Source organism: Coregonus clupeaformis, chromosome 37 (genome assembly GCF_020615455.1).
Source record: "Coregonus clupeaformis isolate EN_2021a chromosome 37, ASM2061545v1, whole genome shotgun sequence".
Taxonomy (NCBI): domain Eukaryota; kingdom Metazoa; phylum Chordata; class Actinopteri; order Salmoniformes; family Salmonidae; genus Coregonus; species Coregonus clupeaformis.
This window is the reverse complement of record NC_059228.1, coordinates 32112559-32133600: the sequence shown is the minus strand read 5'-3', so window position 1 is coordinate 32133600 and position 21042 is coordinate 32112559. Positions and strand designations below refer to the sequence as shown.

Genomic DNA, 21042 nt, shown 5'->3' with positions numbered 1-21042 from the left:
TCCCTCTGTTTGCTGAAAGTGCGCCACTGTCCGTCCACGGCATCAAACATCCTTTATTCCTCATGTCACTCCCTCCCGTTACAAACAAGTTAAAGTCATTACGTGATTGGCCCTACAAGGGCGAGGAGTATTCCCCTGGGACAATGCTTCTATGACAGGGCAGAGGAGGGGGGCACGTTGTTCTCTAGGGGGGTAGGGCAGAGGAGGGGGGCACGTTGTTCTATAGGGGGGCAGAGGAGGGGGGCACGTTGTTCTATAGGGGGGCAGAGGAGGGGGGGCACGTTGTTCTCTAGGGGGGGTTGGGCAGAGGAGGGGGGCACGTTGTTCTCTAGGGGTGGGGTTGGGCAGAGGAGGGGGCACGTTGTTCTCTAGGGGGGGTAGGGCAGAGGAGGGGGGCACGTTGTTCTCTAGGGGGGTAGGGCAGAGGAGGGGGGCACGTTGTTCTCTAGGGGGGGTAGGGCAGAGGAGGGGGGCACATTGTTCTATAGGGGGGGCAGAGGAGGGGGGCACGTTGTTCTCTAGGGGGTAGGGCAGAGGAGGGGGGCACGTTGTTCTCTAGGGGGGTTGGGCAGAGGAGGGGGCACGTTGTTCTCTAGGGGGGTTGGGCAGAGGAGGGGGCACGTTGTTCTCTAGGGGGGGTAGGGCAGAGGAGGGGGGCACGTTGTTCTCTAGGGGGTAGGGCAGAGGAGGGGGTAACGTTGTTCTCTAGGGGGGGTAGGGCAGAGGAGGGGGGCACATTGTTCTCTGGGGGGTAGGGCAGCGTGCTGGTGGTCTGATACTGGTGGTCTTATCATCTTATCAATGATATAAAACACAGGTTTGGTTTAGAGCCTGAGGCTAGGGCAGGGCAAGGCCAGGGTGAGTGGAGAATAGGGGGGTCAGTCGGCAGTACAAGGAACAGAACGCACTCTAACCCTGTCCTTCAGCTGGTCGGGTGGGGTGGGGTGGGGGGGGGGCAGGGGTGGTCTGGTCTGGTCCTAGCCCATGAAGCAGACAGGGCCCACCTCGAAACCGAACCGCTGGTTGGGTTCGCCAAAGTCATTGAACATGACGTCGATGATGGGCACCTGGTCGATACGAGGAGTGTTGATCTCCATCACCGTCTTGGAGTAGCCCAACTTCAGCTGGAGGGGATAGAAGGGAAGGGGGAGGGGGGAGAGGGGAAGGGAAGACGGAGGAGGGGGGAGGGGGGAAGGGAAGGGAAGATGGAGGAGGGGGGAGAGGGGAAGGGAAGACGGAGGAGGGGGGAGAGTGGAAGGGAAGACGGAGGAGGGGGGAGAGGGGAAGGGAAGACGGAGGAGGGGGGAGGGAAGGGAAGGGAAGATGGAGGAGGGGGAGAGGGAAGGGAAGACGGAGGAGGGGGAGAGTGGAAGGGAAGACGGAGGAGGGGGAGAGTGGAAGGAAGGGAAGATGGAGGAGGGTGGAGAGGGAAGGGAAGACGGAGGAGGGGGAGAGGGGAAGGGAAGATGGAGGAGGGGGAGAGGGGAAGGGAAGATGGAGGAGGGGGAGAGTGGAAGGGAAGACGGAGGAGGGGGAGAGGGGAAGGGAAGATGGAGGAGGGGGAGAGGGGAAGGGAAGGGGAGGGGGAGAGGGGAAGGGAAGACGGAGGAGGGGGAGAGGGGAAGGGAAGATGGAGGAGGGGGGAGAGGGGAAGGGAAGACGGAGGAGGGGGGAGAGTGGAAGGGAAGACGGAGGAGGGGGGAGAGGGGAAGGGAAGACGGAGGAGGGGGGAGGGGGGAAGGGAAGGGAAGATGGAGGAGGGGGGAGAGGGGAAGGGAAGACGGAGGAGGGGGGAGAGTGGAAGGGAAGACGGAGGAGGGGGGAGAGTGGAAGGGAAGGGAAGATGGAGGAGGGTGGAGAGGGGAAGGGAAGACGGAGGAGGGGGGAGAGGGGAAGGGAAGATGGAGGAGGGGGGAGAGGGGAAGGGAAGATGGAGGAGGGGGGAGAGTGGAAGGGAAGACGGAGGAGGGGGGAGAGGGGAAGGGAAGATGGAGGAGGGGGGAGAGGGGAAGGGAAGATGGAGGAGGGGGGAGAGGGGAAGGGAAGATGGAGGAGGGGGGAGAGGGGAAGGGAAGATGGAGGAGGGGGAGAGGGAAGGGAAGATGGAGGAGGGGGAGAGGGAAGGGAAGACGGAGGAGGGGGGAGAGGGGAAGGGAAGACGGAGGAGGGGGAGAGGGGAAGGAAGACGGAGGAGGGGGAGAGGGGAAGGGAAGATGGAGGAGGGGGAGAGGGGAAGGGAAGATGGAGGAGGGGAGAGGGGAAGGGAAGATGGAGGAGGGGGGAGAGGGGAAGGGAAGATGGGGGAGGGAGGAGAGGGGAAGGGAAGACGGAGGAGGGGGAGAGGGGAAGGGAAGATGGAGGAGGGGGAGAGGGAAGGGAAGACGGAGGAGGGGGAGAGGGAAGGGAAGATGGAGGAGGGGGAGAGGGGAAGGAAGATGGAGGAGGGGGAGAGGGGAGGAAGATGGAGGAGGGGGAGAGGGAAGGGAAGACGGAGGAGGGGGAGAGTGGAAGGAAAGATGGAGGAGGGGGAGAGTGAAGGGAAGACGGAGGAGGGGGAGTGGAAGGGAAGACGGAGGGGGGAGGGAGTGGAAGGGAAGATGGAGGAGGAAGGAAGACGGAGGGGGGGAGAGGAAGGGAAGACGGAGGAGGGGGAGAGGGGAAGGGAAGACGGAGGAGGGGGAGAGTGGAAGGGAAGACGGAGGAGGGGGAGAGTGGAAGGGAAGATGGAGGAGGGGGAGAGGGGAAGGGAAGATGGAGGAGGGGGAGAGTGGAAGGGAAGATGGAGGAGGGGGGAGAGGGGAAGGGAAGATGGAGGAGGGGGAGAGTGGAAGGGAAGACGGAGGAGGGGGGAGAGTGGAAGGGAAGATGGAGGAGGGGGGAGAGGGGAAGGGAAGACGGAGGAGGGGGAGAGTGGAAGGGAAGATGGAGGAGGGGGGAGGGGGGAGAGGGGAAGGGAAGACGGAGGAGGGGGGAGAGTGGAAGGGAAGATGGAGGAGGGGGGAGAGGGGAAGGGAAGACGGAGGAGGGGGGAGAGGGGAAGGGAAGATGGAGGAGGGGGGAGAGGGGAAGGGAAGATGGAAAGGGAAGGGAGAGGGAGAGAGTTACTGTGGTGATCAAGATCTGATAAAGAACTACCAGTTAACAGGATCAATAAATATCTACTATTTACCAGGATCAATCAATATCTACCAGTTACCAGGATCAATCAATATCTACCAGTAACTACTGTTTGGTAGACCATTTAGTAACAATGCAACAATGTCACCATCTACCCAGTACAATGGAACCAGTGGAATCTCCAATGGAACCAATAGACTCTCAAATGGAACCAATAGACTCTCAAATGGAACCAATGAAATCTCTAATGAAACCAATGGAATTTCCAATGGAACCATTTTTTACATTTTACATCATTTAGCAGACGCTCTTATCCAGAGCGACTTACAGTTAGTGCATACATTACTTTTTTTATTTTCATACTGGCCCCCCGTGGGAATCGAACCCACAACCCTGGCGTTGCAAACGCCATGCTCTACCAACTGAGCTACCTCCCTGCCGGCCATTCCCTCCCCTACCCTGGACGACGCTGGGCCAATTGTGCGCCGCCCAATTGGTCTCCCGGTTGCGGCCGACTCAATCAATAGCAGAGCCTGGATGAATGGGTTATTATCGTAGTGTATATAATATAACCGGTATATAATTTCACCTACATACTGTATATAATATAACCGGTATATAATATAACCTCAATACTGTATATAATATAACCTGTATATAATATAACCTGTATATAATATAACTTACATACTGTATATAATATAACCTGCATACTGTATATAATATAACCTGTATATAATATAACCTCAATACTGTATATAATATAACCTGTATATAATATAACCTCAATACTGTATATAATATAACCTGTAAATAATATAACCTCAATACTGTATATAATATAACCTGTATATAATATAACCTGTATATAATTTAACCTACATACTGTATATAATATAACCTCAATACTGCATATAATTTAACCTGCATACTGTATATAATATAACCTGTATATAATATAACCTGTATATAATTTAACCTGTATATAATATAACCTACATACTGTTTATAATATAACCTAAATTCTGTATATAATCTATACTGTGTCCTTACTGAGCATCCGTCCGACAGTGCCTTGATGAAGGGGTTATTATCATAGGACATCTCCTCGTCGTTGTAACCCAGGAAGCGTAGAGCCTTGTCGTAGCCGTCTGCCTTGGCATCGTACCAGGCTACGGACTGGTGGCAGATGTAGGTGAAGTTCTGACGGGCCGTTGAGCTGAGCAGCTTCAGGAAGGTCATCTGGACCGTCTGGATGGTGTTCTCCTCCATGTCCACGTAGTTCAACTGGGGGAGAGGGTGAGGTAGAGGGGAGGGGGAGAGGGTGAGGTAGAGGGGAGGAGGAAAGGGGGAGGTAGAGGGGAGGGGGAAAGGGGGAGGTAGAGGGGAGGGGGAGAGGGTGAGGTAGAGGGGAGGGGGAGAGGGTGAGGTAGAGGGGAGGAGGAAAGGGGAGGTAGAGGGAGGGGAAAGGGGGAGGTAGAGGGAGGGAGAGGGTGAGGTAGAGGAGGGGGAGAGGGTGAGGTAGAGGGGAAGGGAGGGGGGAGGTAGAGGGAGGGGGAAAGGGGGAGGTAGAGGGGAGGGGGAAAGGGGGGAGGTAGAGGGGGAGGGGGAGAGGGTGAGGTAGAAGGGAGGGGAGAGGGTGAGGTAGAGGGAGGGGAGAGGGTGAGGTAGAGGGAGGGGAGAGGGTGAGGTAGAGGGGAGGAGGAAAGGGGGAGGTAGAGGGGAGGGGAGAGGGGGAGGTAGAGGGGAGGGGGAGAGGGTGAGGTAGAGGGGAGGGAGAGGGGGAGGTAGAGGGGAGGGGGAAAGGGGGAGGTAGAGGGGAGGGGGAAAGGGGGAGGTAGAGGGGAGGGGGAGAGGGTGAGGTAGAAGGGAGGGGGAGAGGGTGAGGTAGAGGGGAGGGGAGAGGGTGAGGTAGAGGGGAGGGGGAGGGGGTGAGGTAGAGGGGAGGGAGGATGGGAGGGAGGAGAGTTGGAGAAATGGTGACAGTTGTCATTGAAAGTGATTTTGAATTTCAGAAATCTATAACTTCTTTGAGAGTTGGATATTTCCTATACTTACTATTTTTCCCCGTTTAAATTCACTGAACCATGATCCTGGAGCCTCCTTGGGCCAGTTAGATATTCTGACCTGTTACACAGAATACATAGAAATAAAACAACATGCTAACTGTTAATGTCTCTGAATAAAATATATATACAGAATAGGTCTAACAGTGAGTATGAAAATGCAGTGAAAATTCAGGTTCAAATTTACTGCAACTTGTTCTTGTATCTATAGGCATTATATACGTTATTTCCCAGTAACGTACACCGGCGGACTTCTTGTCGGGGTAGATACAGGTCTCTCCTCCAGCGGTGAAGTTACAGTAGACCTTGAAGGAGTCTCCAGTACAGCCCTGGTTAGGATCGATCCAGTATTCACCTGAACATCACAACACACATTACACACAGCCATTAACATGATGTACTGGGGCCATATGGCAAGGTTAATGCACAATGCCTCATATTACTGTATATCGGGAATCACTCAGATTGAATGAGATGCCCAGATTGAATGATATGCTCAGATTGAGAGAGACTCAGATTGAGAGAGACGCTCAGATTAAGAGAGACGCTCAGATTAAGAGAGACGCTCAGATTGAGAGAGACACTCAGATTGAGAGAGACGCTCAGATTGAGAGAGACTCAGATTGAGAGAGACTCAGATTAAGAGAGACTCAGATTGAGAGAGACTCAGTTTGAGAGAGACTCAGATTAAGAGAGACGCTCAGATTGAGAGAGAGACTCAGATTGAGAGAGACTCAGATTGAGAGAGACTCAGATTAAGAGAGAGACTCAGATTGAGAGAGACTCAGATTGAGAGAGACTCAGATTGAGAGAGACTCAGATTGAGAGAGACTCAGATTGAGAGAGACGCTCAGATTGAGAGAGACGCTCAGATTGAGAGAGACGCTCAGATTGAGAGAGACTCAGATTGAGAGAGACTCAGATTAAGAGAGAGACTCAGATTGAGAGAGACTCAGATTGAGAGAGACTCAGATTGAGAGACTCAGATTAAGAGAGACGCTCAGATTGAGAGAGACGCTCAGATTGAGAGAGACGCTCAGATTGAGAGAGACTCAGATTGAGAGAGACTCAGATTGAGAGAGACTCAGATTGAGAGAGACTCAGATTGAGAAAAGCACTGCTCTTTACTTTTTTTACTTTACTTTTCAGTCACATAAACCTTTGCCAAGTAAATATCACATTTGTAAATGAAGAGTTAATATGGAAGTATACACAGAGTCTGGAACTGGTAGTCCTTCTACCTGGTTCTGTTCTCTAAAAGCCTGGGTACCAGTCTGGTTCTGTTGTCTAAAGGCCTGGGTACCAGTCTGGTTCTGTTCTCTAATAGCCTGGGTACCAGTCTGGTTCTGTTCTCTAAAAGCCTGGGTACCAGTCTGGTTCTGTTCTCTAATAGCCTGGGTACCAGTCTGGTTCTGTTCTCTAAAAGCCTGGGTACCAGTCTGGTTCTGTTGTCTAAAAGCCTGGGTACCAGTCTGGTTCTGTTGTCTAATAGCCTGGGTACCAGTCTGGTTCTGTTGTCTAAAAGCCTGGGTACCAGTCTGGTTCTGTTGTCTAAAAGCCTGGGTACCAGTCTGGTTCTGTTGTCTAATAGCCTGGGTACCAGTCTGGTTCTGTTGTCTAATAGCCTGGGTACCAGTCTGGTTCTGTTGTCTAATAGCCTGGGTACCAGTCTGGTTCTGTTCTCTAAAGGCCTGGGTACCAGTCTGGTTCTGTTGTCTAAAAGCCTGGGTACCAGTCTGGTTCTGTTCTCTAATAGCCTGGGTACCAGTCTGGTTCTGTTGTCTAAAAGCCTGGGTACCAGTCTGGTTCTGTTGTCTAATAGCCTGGGTACCAGTCTGGTTCTGTTCTCTAATAGCCTGGGTACCAGTCTGGTTCTGTTCTCTAATAGCCTGGGTACCAGTCTGGTTCTGTTCTCTAATAGCCTGGGTACCAGTCTGGTTCTGTTCTCTAATAGCCTGGGTACCAGTCTGGTTCTGTTCTCTAATAGCCTGGGTACCAGTCTGGTTCTGTTGTCTAAAAGCCTGGGTACCAGTCTGGTTCTGTTGTCTAAAGGCCTGGGTACCAGTCTGGTTCTGTTCTCTAATAGCCTGGGTACCAGTCTGGTTCTGTTGTCTAAAAGCCTGGGTACCAGTCTGGTTCTGTTGTCTAAAGGCCTGGGTACCAGTCTGGTTCTGTTCTCTAAAAGCCTGGGTACCAGTCTGGTTCTGTTGTCTAAAAGCCTGGGTACCAGTCTGGTTCTGTTGTCTAAAAGCCTGGGTACCAGTCTGGTTCTGTTCTCTAAAAGCCTGGGTACCAGTCTGGTTCTGTTCTCTAATAGCCTGGGTACCAGTCTGGTTCTGTTCTCTAATAGCCTGGGTACCAGTCTGGTTCTGTTGTCTAATAGCCTGGGTACCAGCCTGGTTCTGTTCTCTAATAGCCTGGGTACCAGTCTGGTTCTGTTCTCTAATAGCCTGGGTACCAGTCTGGTTCTGTTGTCTAAAAGCCTGGGTACCAGTCTGGTTCTGTTGTCTAAAGGCCTGGGTACCAGTCTGGTGCTGTTGTCTAATAGCCTGGGTACCAGTCTGGTTCTGTTGTCTAATAGCCTGGGTACCAGTCTGGTTCTGTTGTCTAAAAGCCTGGGTACCAGTCTGGTTCTGTTCTCTAATAGCCTGGGTACCAGTCTGGTTCTGTTGTCTAAAAGCCTGGGTACCAGTCTGGTTCTGTTCTCTAATAGCCTGGGTACCAGCCTGGTTCTGTTGTCTAAAGGCCTGGGTACCAGTCTGGTTCTGTTCTCTAATAGCCTGGGTACCAGTCTGGTTCTGTTGTCTAAAGGCCTGGGTACCAGTCTGGTTCTGTTCTCTAAAAGCCTGGGTACCAGTCTGGTTCTGTTCTCTAATAGCCTGGGTACCAGTCTGGTTATGTTCTCTAATAGCCTGGGTACCAGTCTGGTTATGTTCTCTAATAGCCTGGGTACCAGTCTGGTTCTGTTCTCTAATAGCCTGGGTACCAGTCTGGTTCTGTTGTCTAATAGCCTGGGTACCAGTCTGGTTCTGTTCTCTAATAGCCTGGGTACCAGTCTGGTTCTGTTGTCTAAAGGCCTGGGTACCAGTCTGGTTCTGTTCTCTAATAGCCTGGGTACCAGTCTGGTTCTGTTGTCTAAAGGCCTGGGTACCAGTCTGGTTCTGTTCTCTAATAGCCTGGGTACCAGCCTGGTTCTGTTGTCTAAAGGCCTGGGTACCAGTCTGGTTCTGTTGTCTAATAGCCTGGGTACCAGTCTGGTTCTGTTGTCTAATAGCCTGGGTACCAGTCTGGTTCTGTTGTCTAATAGCCTGGGTACCAGTCTGGTTCTGTTCTCTAATAGCCTGGGTACCAGTCTGGTTCTGTTGTCTAAAGGCTTGGGTACCAGTCTGGTTCTGTTCTCTAATAGCCTGGGTACCAGTCTGGTTCTGTTGTCTAAAGGCCTGGGTACCAGTCTGGTTCTGTTCTCTAATAGCCTGGGTACCAGCCTGGTTCTGTTGTCTAAAGGCCTGGGTACCAGTCTGGTTCTGTTGTCTAATAGCCTGGGTACCAGTCTGGTTCTGTTCTCTAATAGCCTGGGTACCAGTCTGGTTCTGTTCTCTAAAGGCCTGGGTACCAGTCTGGTTCTGTTGTCTAATAGCCTGGGTACCAGTCTGGTTCTGTTCTCTAAAAGCCTGGGTACCAGTCTGGTTCTGTTCTCTAATAGCCTGGGTACCAGTCTGGTTCTGTTCTCTAAAAGCCTGGGTACCAGTCTGGTTCTGTTCTCTAAAAGCCTGGGTACCAGTCTGGTTCTGTTGTCTAAAAGCCTGGGTACCAGTCTGGTTCTGTTCTCTAATAGCCTGGGTACCAGTCTGGTTCTGTTGTCTAAAGGCCTGGGTACCAGTCTAGTTCTGTTCTCTAATAGCCTGGGTACCAGTCTGGTTCTGTTCTCTAAAAGCCTGGGTACCAGTCTGGTTCTGTTCTCTTGCCAACTCCTTATCACGTATTGTCACACCAAACGTTGTTGGCATGATCGGACCAGACTAGATCTCTAACCTGATCGCACACAGATCTGGGACCAGACTAGGCCCACCACCAGGGATATCAGACTGGCTGAGGTGCAGGAAAGACTCTGGATCCCCTATCTCTCTAATGACCCACCACCAGGGATATCAGACTGACTGAGGTGCAGGTGGTTGTAAAACATCCTATACCAAGGCTATTCAACTACTTTTAACACCATGTGACTGGAATCTCTGTCGCTGGCCAATTAGAGATGCTAGCCAATGAACGAACTACCAGGTAGAACATCAACTAGCAGTACATCAGCCCTCCAGACATCTGACCTGTCCTGTTCTTTACCATGTGACCAGACTAGGATAAAAACTCTGGACCCTATCTCTCTAACCCACCGTCAGGGAAGTCAGGCTGGCTGAGGTGCAGGTCGTTACAGGTCCTGGCAGGGTTGTCCTGCGTCCCCATGGGGAACTTCATCCTCTCGATGTCCTGCTTCAGGTTGTTCAGGGAACCGAACACGTCCTCCATGTCCGCTGTGGCCTCCGCGTCGCCCTGCACGCCGTCGTCCTCCGCCTGCCGTCTGTTCTTCCTGCTCGCCTGCTGGATGGGCAGCGGCTGGATGATGTCCCCAGGAGGACCCTGAAATGGAAGAGCACAGAGGTCAGGGGTCAGTGAAATTGGCCAATCAGAAATAGGCGAAAGGTCAATCAAAGTGGAGAGTCGTGAAAGCATCTGAGCTCTTGTTGAGAGAGGAAATGTTGACTTACAGGAGGTCCGGGTGGTCCGATCATACCAGTGTCGCCCTTCTGGCCAGCTCCACCCTAACAACAGACAGAGGACACAACATTACACACGGACGTTATCACACCAGTCATATATACCACAGAGGGATCTTAGTGTTTTCAGTTAGTCTTCTGGTGAACAGAACTTACCGTTGATCCCTTGGAACCTTTAGAACCTACAGCTCCCTAAGGGGAAAGAAAAAGAGAGACACACAGTGAACAGTAAGACTAGGAACATGATGAAATGGTAGAAAATGTGGATGTTTTGACAAGGAACTTACAGGAATACCAGGGGGACCAGGAGGCCCAAGAGGACCAGCGGAACCGCCAACACCCTACAGAGACACAGCACAGCAGTATTAACCAATGAGATAAGACTTTACAGTAGTATGAACCAATGAGCTAAGACTTTACAGTAGTATGAACCAATGAGCTAAGACTTTACAGTAGTATGAACCAATGAGCTAACACTTTACAGTAGTATGAACCAATGAGCTAACACTTTACAGTAGTATGAACCAATGAGCTAACACTTTACAGTAGTATGAACCAATGAGCTAACACTTTACATAAAGGTGTGGTTAATAAAAGATTAATGCGCCATTCATCGACTATTAATCATTTGTTTATAGATAGTTAATCAATGAGTAATACACTTGTCAGTCACTTACAGCATCTCCCTTGCCTCCACCAGTTCCCTGGGGTCCAGGCAGACCTCTGTCTCCCTTCTCTCCGAACTCACCAGGCGGTCCAATCAGACCAATCAGACCTGGGTGACCCTGGAGGACAGGGAGAGAGAGAGGGGGAGGGAGAGAGAGAGGGAGGGAGAGAGAGGGGGAGGGGAAGAGAGAGAAGGAGAGAGGGGGAGGGAGAGAGAGAGGTGGAGGGGAAGAGAGAGAAGGAGAGCGAGAAAGCGAGAGAGAGATGGAGAGAGGGGGAGGAGAGAGAGATGTGGACAGTGTTAGATGGGATATTCACACAGTACACGACAGAGAGAGAAATAGCTTCAGATTAACTGTCACAGAAATAGTGTAAACAGACATCCACAGACAGGAGAAATGCTGTAGCAGTGATCAATCACACGCAAATCACATGTAACTTTGTCAACATCTTTGCTCATCACAATCTGTTGTTAACTTATGCCAAGTAACATTATGTAGATTAAACTAACGAGTTGAAACCACCTGCCACTTTATTAGTGGTCTCTGTGTGTTGCGGGTAACAAAATACTGTCTTAGTTACGAAGGTAAAGGACCATTCTGTTTATAGAATAGATTTAACAGTGGTAGTGCGTCTATGGCACCTGCTACTGTAACTAGAGTCTATTGCTAGGTCTACTATACTGCTGCATGCTAGCTCTAAACATTTACATTTACATTTTAGTCATTTAGCAGATGCTCTTATCCAGAGCGACTTACAGTTAGTGAATACGTTATTATTATTTATTTTTTATACTGGCCCCCCGTGGGAATCGAACCCACAACCCTGGCGTTGCAAACGCCATGCTCTATCAAGTGAGCTACATCCCTGCCGGCCATTCCCTCCCCTACCCTGGACGACCCTAGGCCAATTGTGCGCCGCCCATGAGTCTCCCGGTCGCGGCCGGCTGCGACAGAGCCTGGATTCGAACCAGGATCTCTAGTGGCACAGTTAGCACTGCGATGCAGTGCCTTAGACCACTGCGCCACTCAGGAGTATAAACCTATGATCATTACACACATTCGATTAAATCACGTGTACATATTCAATCACCACATTAAATCACATAGAGAGTTGACTCTGTAAAGCACAAACTTTGTTAACTTTGAAAGAGAGATGGAGGGAACATTATTTTTCTCTATAACGTCGTCGTCAGCATCAGAATGTTCTAGTCGTACCTTTTCTCCCTTACCGCCAGAAGTTCCTTTCAAACCAGCAAGACCAGGGGGACCCTGAAAAGAGAGAAACATCCGGAATCAGTTTGTCACAGACGGACTAATCAGTGGATGGAACAGTATATCTAAGGATGAGTCACCCTCCAGTATAAGGTGCTTTGAGTTGGAGGAAAAGGGGGCTATGTAAATACACGTAAATACAAAAACCTTGTAATTATCATGTTGTTATCATGTTGTTATTACCATTGGTCCGGGAGGTCCGTCCATTCCAGAAGCACCAGGAAGTCCTTGTTCACCCTGAGAATATGTATCACATCCTCCATTACATTATCCTTCACATTATCCATCACATTATCGTCACATTATCATTATTATTACCATTATCACACCATTTTAATCTTGATAATGTGATGATAAGCATATATATGTAACATACACTGTATCTGTCATCTGATTAGTTAGGACCTGAATCTAGCCAGCTAACTCATTTTATTGATTTATTTAACCTTTATTTTACCAGGTAAGTTGACTGAGAACACATTCTCATTCACAGCGACGACCTGTGGAATAGTTACAGGGGAAAGGAGGGGGCGATGAATGAGCCAATTGGAAGCAGGGGATGATTAGGTGGCCATGATGGTATGAAGGCCAGATTGGGAATTTAGCCAGGACACCGGGGTTAACACCCCTACTCTTACGATCAGTTCCATGGGATCTTTAGTGACCACAGAGAGTCGGGACACCCGTTTAACGTCCCATCTGAAAGACTGCACCCTACACAGGGCAATGTCCCCATCACTGCCCTGGGGCACTGGGATCTCCTTAGACCAGAGGAAAGACTGCCTCCTACTGGCCCTCCAACACCACTTCCATCTGGTCTCCCATCCAGGGGAGTCTCCCGTCCCTGCTTAGCTTCAGAGGAGTCATGACAGCGATACTGTAGTGTGTAGATCATGCATAACAGATTGTGTATAGCTAGTTAACTCACAACAGGGCCGGGGATTCCACGCAGGCCGTCAGGTCCAGGCTTCCCAGAGGGCCCCTGGGGTCCGACAGGTCCAGTTTTACCATCAGGCCCATCTGCTCCAGCCTCACCCTGCAATACACAATCATAACATTGAATACCACTGTATCAATATTTTCAGCCTCACCCTGCAATACACAATCATAACATTGAATACCACTGTATCAATATTTTCAGCCTCACCCTGCAAAACACAATCATAACATTGAATACCACTGTAATCAATATCTTCAGCCTCACCCTGCAAAACACAATCATAACATTGAATACCACTGTAATCAATATCTTCAGCCTCACCCTGCAAAACACAATCATAACATTCAATACCACTGTAATCAATATCTTCAGCCTCACCCTGCAAAACACAATCATAACATTGAATACCACTGTAATCAATATCTTCAGCCTCACCCTGCAAAACACAATCATAACATTGAATACCACTGTATCAATATCTTCAGCCTCACCCTGCAAAACACAATCATAACATTGAATACCACTGTAATCAATATCTTCAGCCTCACCCTGCAAAACACAATCATAACATTCAATACCACTGTAATCAATATCTTCAGCCTCACCCTGCAAAACACAATCATAACATTCAATACCACTGTAATCAATATCTTCAGCCTCACCCTGCAAAACACAATCATATAACATTCAATACCACTGTAATCAATATCACACAGTAGTAACATTCAGCTACATTCAAATCAGTTCAGCATGACCTTCCTTCCTCGGGGACGTTTCACCGTGTTGTTGTACTACCTGATTCATCTAATCAAGGACTTGATGATTAGCTGACATGTTGAATCAGAATACATAGTATAGGCATAGAAGAGAGAGAGAGAGATCTATAAATTAGACTTATAAAGTGAAGGTGAAAACTGTTTAATACAGTTCAATTACTGTACTACTACAACTGGCTCAAAACGGTTGAGGGCTGATATCAATACCATGCATGCCAGTCTCTCTTGGCTAAGCGTTGAGGAGAGACTGACTGCATCACTTCTTTTATAAGAAACATTCATGTGTTGAAAATCCCAAATTGTTTGCATAGTCAACTTACACACAGCTCTGACACACACACACTTACCCCACCAGACATGCCACCAGAGGTCTCTTCACAGTCCCCAAATTCAGAACAAATTCAAGAAAGCGTACAGTATTATATAGAGCCATTATTGCATGTAACTCCCTTCCATCTCATATTGCTCAAATAAACAGCAAACCTGGTTTCAAAAATCAGATAAAGCAACACCTCATGGCACAAGGCCTCTCCCCTATTTGACCTAGATAGTTTGTGTGTATGTATTGATATGTAGGCTACGTGTGCCATTTTAAATTGATGTAGTTCTGTCCTTGAGCTGTTCTTGTCTATTAATGTTCTGTATTATGTCATGTTTCATGTTTTGTGTGGACCCCAAGAAGAGCAGCTCCTGCTTTCGCAACAGATAATGGGGATCCTAATAAAAAAATTAAAAAACTGAAGTTCTCGGGAGGATTCTATTAGAATTAAGTCCTATTCACCCTCAAAAGATAAGGCACCTTTCAGAGGTTTTTGGGAATTACAACAATCACACAGAAGCCTCAACTCAGTCACCTGATGTCCTCCATCAGGCCATGAGAACAGACACAAAGGATTGGAGATCCATAAATGTACCGTCAGATCGGACAACGGCGTTGGAGGATTAAACCGTTCTGGATTAAACCGTTCTGACAACCAATTAGAAGCCAGCTTTGACAGACCAGAAAGTTCTGAGAGGCTTTGCCTGTCTCCATCACATCAACTCTAATCCTACACTTCTGTTTGAATGGACGTGTGTGTGTGTGTGTGTGTGTGTGTGTGTGTGTGTGTGTGTGTGTGTGTGTGTGTGTGTGTGTGTGTGTGTGTGTGTGTGTGTGTGTGTGTGTGTCTGTGTGTGTGTGTGTGTGTGTGTGTGTGTGTGTGTGTGTGTGTGTGTGTGTGTCTGTGTGTGTGTGTGTGTGTGTCTGTGTGTGTGTGTGTGTGTGTGTGTCTGTGTGTGTCTGTGTGTGTTCTGTGTGTGTGTGTGTGTGTGTGTGTGTGTGTGTGTGTGTGTGTGTGTGTGTGTCTGTGTGTGTGTGTGTGTGTGTGTGTGTGTGTGTCTGTGTGTGTGTGTGTCTGTGTCTCTCTCTGTGTGTCTCTGCCTCTTACCTTAGAACCCTTCTCTCCTTGTCTTCCCTCAGTTCCGGCTGGTCCAATTGGTCCCTATAGGGGTAAGAGGCACCACTCATCAGCTTGGTATACAGTGTACAATCACAGATGGTTAAAACAGTCTAGAGATAATACAACATCTATTTAGTATATACACTTGGGGTGAAAAAAACGGTGCTTATTCAAGTAAAAATATATACTGTATATATATATATGTTGAGTAATAACTATTGATGGTCATGTCTCAATATACGACTGATGACCTTGACTAGAAGCAGAACCAGCTTAGAGCAGGTCAGATAGGGACAATCGGCTCCAGTAAATTAGATTCTATTCACACTGGTAGTGTAGCTAAAGGAGGCTATGGTATTAAGATCTGAATAACCGCCTGTGGCTAAAGCATTACAAACAGGTTGTTGTTTTAGCATCACTGTCCATAACCTGGATGGCCCTGGATGGCCCTGGATGGCCCTGGATGGCCCTGGATGGCCCTGGATGGCCCTGGGTTACGGACACCGATCCGTCTTTCTTTTAACAGAGTCCAACCCAACTGACTGAGCTAAGCATCGCCATGCATCAATTACCTACACACCTACTGTAAGTCAGAAATCGTACATGTATGTATATAGGGAAATGCTCATTTGAATATTGTAAATGGACATATGTTTTCATCTGCCCAGCAGTTTGTGTCATCGGTGTGATATGCCTTGGAAATATCGCTTACTGAGCACCAGAAGCTGTGTCATCGGCGTGATATGTCTTGGAAATATCGCTTACTAAGCACCAGAAGCTGTGTCATCAGCGTGATATGTCTTGGAATATATGAGAGGATCTGCATAGAAGAATGGGAGAATTTCCCCAAATACAGGTGTGCCAAACTTGTAGCGTCATACCCAAGAAGACTCGAGGTTGTAATCGCTGCCAAAGGTGCTTCAACAAAGTACTGAGTAAAGAGTCTGAATATTTATGTAAATGTGATATTTCCTTCTTTTTTTAAATCTACATTTGATAAAAATTCTAAAAAACCAGTTTTTGCTTCGTCACTATGTGGTATTGTGTGTAGATTGATGATGGAAAAAAACAATTTAATCAATTTTAGAATAAGGCTCGAATGTAACAAAATGTGGAAAAAGTCAAGGGTCTGAATACTTTCCGAATGCACTGTATATGACAATAATACATCTATATGACTATATTAATACATCCATATGACAATATTAATTCATCTATATGACTATATTAATACATCTATATGACTATATTAATACATCCATATGACTATATTAATACATCTATATGACTATATTAATACATCTATATGACTATATTAATACATCCATATGACTATATTAATACATCCATATGACTATATTAATACATCTATATGACTATATTAATACATCTGTATGACTATATTAATACATCTATATGACTATATTAATACATCTATATGACTATATTAATACATCTATATGACTATATTAATACATCCATATGATTATATTATGACTATACTGTCCCCCGGTGTAGCTGACACAATGAGTTGAATATGTATAGCATCTATTGTGTGTCGTGCAGGGGGAAAGTCCATAAAGACTGTAGCTTTCAACTCATATTTTTCCACAACACAAATTAGATTTTACAAGTGAAGGAAAACCCTCACACTTGACGCTGAGCCACGTAGAAACACATCTTTGATTTGATGGTGCAATAACATAAAGTGTGAGTAACACCAGTACGTTAAAGTAACACCAGTACGTTCCAATTGACTTCGAATTGAACTGAATTGAAGCTTCCATTTTAAAAGAAAACGTTTTGGGCCACGTCCCAAACGGCACCATGTTCACTATGTAGTGCACCACACTTGACCAAAGGTAGTGCACTACATAAGGAATAGGTTTCTATTTGGGATGCGGGACACTTGTTCTTGTCACCATGCAGTGCCAACTCTTTATTATTTGACAGTATTGGTGTAGCGGTTTATAGCATTTTATAGCATTTTACTGCTTCTCCATTAAAGGTGACGGCTTTAATTGGGCCAGGTTGTACAAGTGGTAAGAAAACATAGGCTGCGTCCCAAACGGGCACCCTAACCCTTTGTAAAGTGCACTACTTTTCACCAGAGGGAAGAGTGTGCACATTTGGGATGCAGTTAATCTCCACGCTCGACAGCGAGGCCCGGGTTGTGTGACACGATCGGCAGGAGGTGCCAGAGGTAAGAATGACATCTTGACATCCTGGACTTGAGTGTTCATCCCACTGCTTTCGCATCACTGTCAGTCAAACTGAAAACAGGTCGATGTTCTATTATAAAACGAATCAAAAACAAAAAACCATCTCTGAATATTGGCTTGTGTGGAGAGTTGCTGCTCAACCAAGGGAAATCAGATTAGTATTGTAGTGTATTGTACCTAGTATTTCAATTCAGCAACATCTACAATTTTGGATAATGGTGAGTAACCTTGCCTGAAACATGGAACATGTGTTAGCTCCGCTAGCGAATACCTTAGTGGGCTAATAAAGTTTTGTTGGCAGACACTTACCCTCTTCCCGGGTGGTCCTGGTGGCCCAGCTTCTCCAGAAGGACCAGATGGGCCCTGAAACAACACACCCCAGACCAGTTAGGTACCAGATCCACAATACAACAACAACAACATCATCATCATCATCATCATCATCAATCCTCAACAACAACCTTATCATCAACATCAACAACAACAACAACAACCTCATCATCAACATCCTCAACAACAACAACAACAACAGTGAATTCTATATCAGTTAGGAAGGATCTTGTGCCAGCGAAATTGTGATCTGTGTTGGACAATGTTGACATTATTTATATGCAACCCTCCAATACCTTTAAAGTGGATCTGACAGTGTTTTAGCTTATTAGAATCTGTTCACATACACCCCCAGGAAGAATATGATGCCTTTTTTAAAAAAAATTCTGACAAGCGAGCGATTAGATATGGTCATTTTCAGTTTTCATACATTCATAGAATGTTTGGGAATGACGTATAGTGAGGCGTTTGTGAAAATTCTATAGTAATATAGAGCGGGAAAGCAGCCGAGCGTTTGGACAATTAATAGACACTGCAGTAAATAAAACCCTAATAAAAACATCTGTCTCGTCCAGGAACGGACTCTACACCGACCGGTGCGCCATAGCCAATCAGAGCTACAGTAGGCCTATATGCAAATAAGCTATTTGCCACACAGGCCTGCCATCATTCACTTTGAACTGGACGGTGTGTTTACAGGCAGTAGCAACAGCGCGACATTAGATCATTAGAAAGCATTCGCCACAAAATACACCTGAATGGATTTCTGCAAATATGTAAACACCACGGGAGTCCTCTTACATTTGGGAACTTTACAGTCCTATTGATCAAACAACCATGAAAAGGTAGGCTCTCTCTCCCTCAGTTATGCACATCAACAACAACTTAGGCTCCATGTTCTTAGTTTGGTAAATAAATAGCTATATAAATAGTTACGCTAGCCTACTAGCCACGTTATGACTGACTTGTGATCATTGCCCTTGCTAGTTTGATTGTATTGACATTCCCAGCCTTGGTTAAATTCATCCGTTTTCTCCAAAATATTGAGTAATTGAAACTGAAACAGTGCATGTCCAGGCCAGCTGTGATTTACAACCTGATAGCAATATTTGTTGGACTACCAATAAATGTATTGGTGAATTATATTAATCATGCATTGAATTGAGTCCATCTATTCTGCCTTACTTAAACCTGACTTAAAGCCTGAAATTCTGAGTCAAATAATAGCCTATTTTTAAAACCTCTTATGAAGCTGGATTTGTAGCATAAACTGGGAATTTGATATTTTTGACTAATATTATGATTGATTGTTTGTTTAATAACTGCAACGTAGTTTAGTTTATTTTGCACAAATAGAAAGACAGTTTGTAACAGTCAGTAAAAACAGCCAAAAACGGCTTGTCGAGCAGTCATAAATCACACAGATTCAGCAGTGTAGACAAACAAACTATAATAGTAGAGAGAATTATTTATTTCAGCTTTTATTTCTTTCATCACATTCCCAGTGGGTCAGAAGTTTACATACACTCAATTAGTATTTGGTAGCATTGCCTTTAAATTGTTTAACTTGGGTCAAACGTTTCGGGTAGCCTTCCACAAGCTTCCCACAATAAGTTGGGTGAATTTTGGCCCATTCCTCCTGACAGAGCTGGTGTAACGGAGTCAGGTTTGTAGGCCTCCTTGCTCGCATACGCTTTTTCAGTTCTGCCCACAAATGTTCTATAGGATTGAGGTCAGGGCTTTGTGATGGCCACTCCAATACCTTGACTTTGTTGTCCTTAAGCCATTTTGCCACAACTTTGGAAGTATGCTTGGGGTCATTGTCCATTTGGAAGACCCATTTGCGACCAAGCTTTAACTTCCTGTCTGATGTCTTGAGCTGTTGCTTCAATATATCCACATAATTTTCCTTCCTCATGATGCCATCTATTTTGTGAAGTGCACCAGTCTCTCCTGCAGCAAAGCACCCCCACAGCATGATGCTGCCACCCCCGTGCTTCACAGTTGGGATGGTGTTCTTCGGCTTGCAAGCATCCCCATTTTTCCTCCAAACATAACCATGGTCATTATGGCCAAACAGTTCTATTTTTGTTCAACCAGAGGACATTTCTCCAAAAAGTATGATCTTTGTCCCCATGTGCAGTTGCAAACCGTAGTCTGTCTTTTTAATGGCGGATTTGGAGCAGTGGCTTCTTCCTTGCTGAGAGGCCTTTCAGGTTATGTCGATATAGGACTCGTTTTACAGTGGATATAAATACTTTTGTACCTGTTTCCTCCAGCATCTTCACAAGGTCCTTTGCTGTTGTTCTGGGATTGATTTGCACTTTTCGCACCAAAGTACGTTCATCTCTAGGAGACAGAACGCGTCTCCTTCCTGAGCGGTATGACGGCTGTGTGGTCCCATGGTGTTTATACTTGCGTACTATTGTTTGTACAGATGAACGTGGTACCTTCAGGCATTTGGAAATTGCTCCCAAGGATGAACCAGACTTGTGGAGGTCTACAATGTTTTTTCTGAGGTCTTGGCTGATTTCTTTAGATTTTCCCATGATGTTAAGCAAAGAGGCACTGAGTTTGAAGGTAGGCCTTGAAATACATCCACAGGTACACCTCCAATTGAGTCAAATGATGTCAATTAGCCTATCAGAAGCTTCTAAAGCCATGACATCATTTTCTGGAATTTTCCATGCTGTTTAAAAGCACAGTCTACTTAGTGTATGTAAACTTCTGACACATTGGAATTGTGATACAGTGAATTATAAGTGAAATAATCTGTCTGTAAACAATTGTTGGAAAAATTACTTGTGTCATGCACAAAGTAGATGTCCTAACCGACTTGCCAAAACTATAGTTTGTTAACAAGAAATTTGTGGAGTGGTTGAAAAACGAGTTTTAATGACTCCAACCTAAGTGTATGTAAACTTCCGACTTCAACTGTATAACAGCCTCCACTCTTCTGGGAAGGCTTTCCACTAGATGTTGAAACATTGCTGCGGGGGACTTGCTTCCATTCAGCCATGAGCATTAGTGAGGTCGGGCACTGATATTGAGTGATTAGGCCTGGCTCGCAGTCGGCATTCCAATTCATCCCAAAGGTGTTGGATGGGGTTGAGGTCAGGGCTCTGTTCAGGCCAGTCAAATTCTTCCACACTGATCTTGACAAACAATTTTTGTATGGACCTCGCTTTGTGCACGGGGGCATTGTCATGCTGAAACAGGAAAGGGCCTTCCCCAAACTGTTGCCACAAAGTTGGAAGCACAGAATCATCTAGAATGTCATCGTATGCTGTAGCGTTAAGATTTCCCTTCACTGGAACTAAGGGGCCTAAACCAAACCATGAAAAACAGCCCCAGACCATTATTCCTCCTCCACCAAACTTTACAGTTGGCACTAGGTATTGGGGCAGGTAGCGTTCTCCTGGCATCCGCCAAACCCAGATTCA

General features: G+C 46.8%; 1 protein-coding gene across 1 annotated transcript in view; it reads right to left on the bottom strand.

Moving 5' to 3' along the window:
* Positions 1 to 752: 752 nt before the first annotated feature.
* LOC121580574 (collagen alpha-1(XI) chain-like) overlaps positions 753 to 21042 on the bottom strand; it is a 197293-nt gene continuing 177003 nt past the window's right edge. Inside the window, exons 51-64 of the mRNA XM_041895525.2 lie at positions 17579 to 17632; positions 15036 to 15089; positions 12821 to 12928; positions 12076 to 12129; positions 11836 to 11889; positions 10630 to 10737; positions 10240 to 10293; positions 10109 to 10144; positions 9944 to 9997; positions 9572 to 9815; positions 5426 to 5538; positions 5176 to 5244; positions 4171 to 4404; positions 753 to 1124 (exon numbers count right to left, since the gene is read on the bottom strand). Coding sequence (XP_041751459.2) covers positions 978 to 1124; positions 4171 to 4404; positions 5176 to 5244; positions 5426 to 5538; positions 9572 to 9815; positions 9944 to 9997; positions 10109 to 10144; positions 10240 to 10293; positions 10630 to 10737; positions 11836 to 11889; positions 12076 to 12129; positions 12821 to 12928; positions 15036 to 15089; positions 17579 to 17632 — 1383 coding nt within the window. The 3' untranslated portion in view covers positions 753 to 977. The remainder of the gene's footprint in view (positions 1125 to 4170; positions 4405 to 5175; positions 5245 to 5425; positions 5539 to 9571; positions 9816 to 9943; positions 9998 to 10108; positions 10145 to 10239; positions 10294 to 10629; positions 10738 to 11835; positions 11890 to 12075; positions 12130 to 12820; positions 12929 to 15035; positions 15090 to 17578; positions 17633 to 21042) is intronic.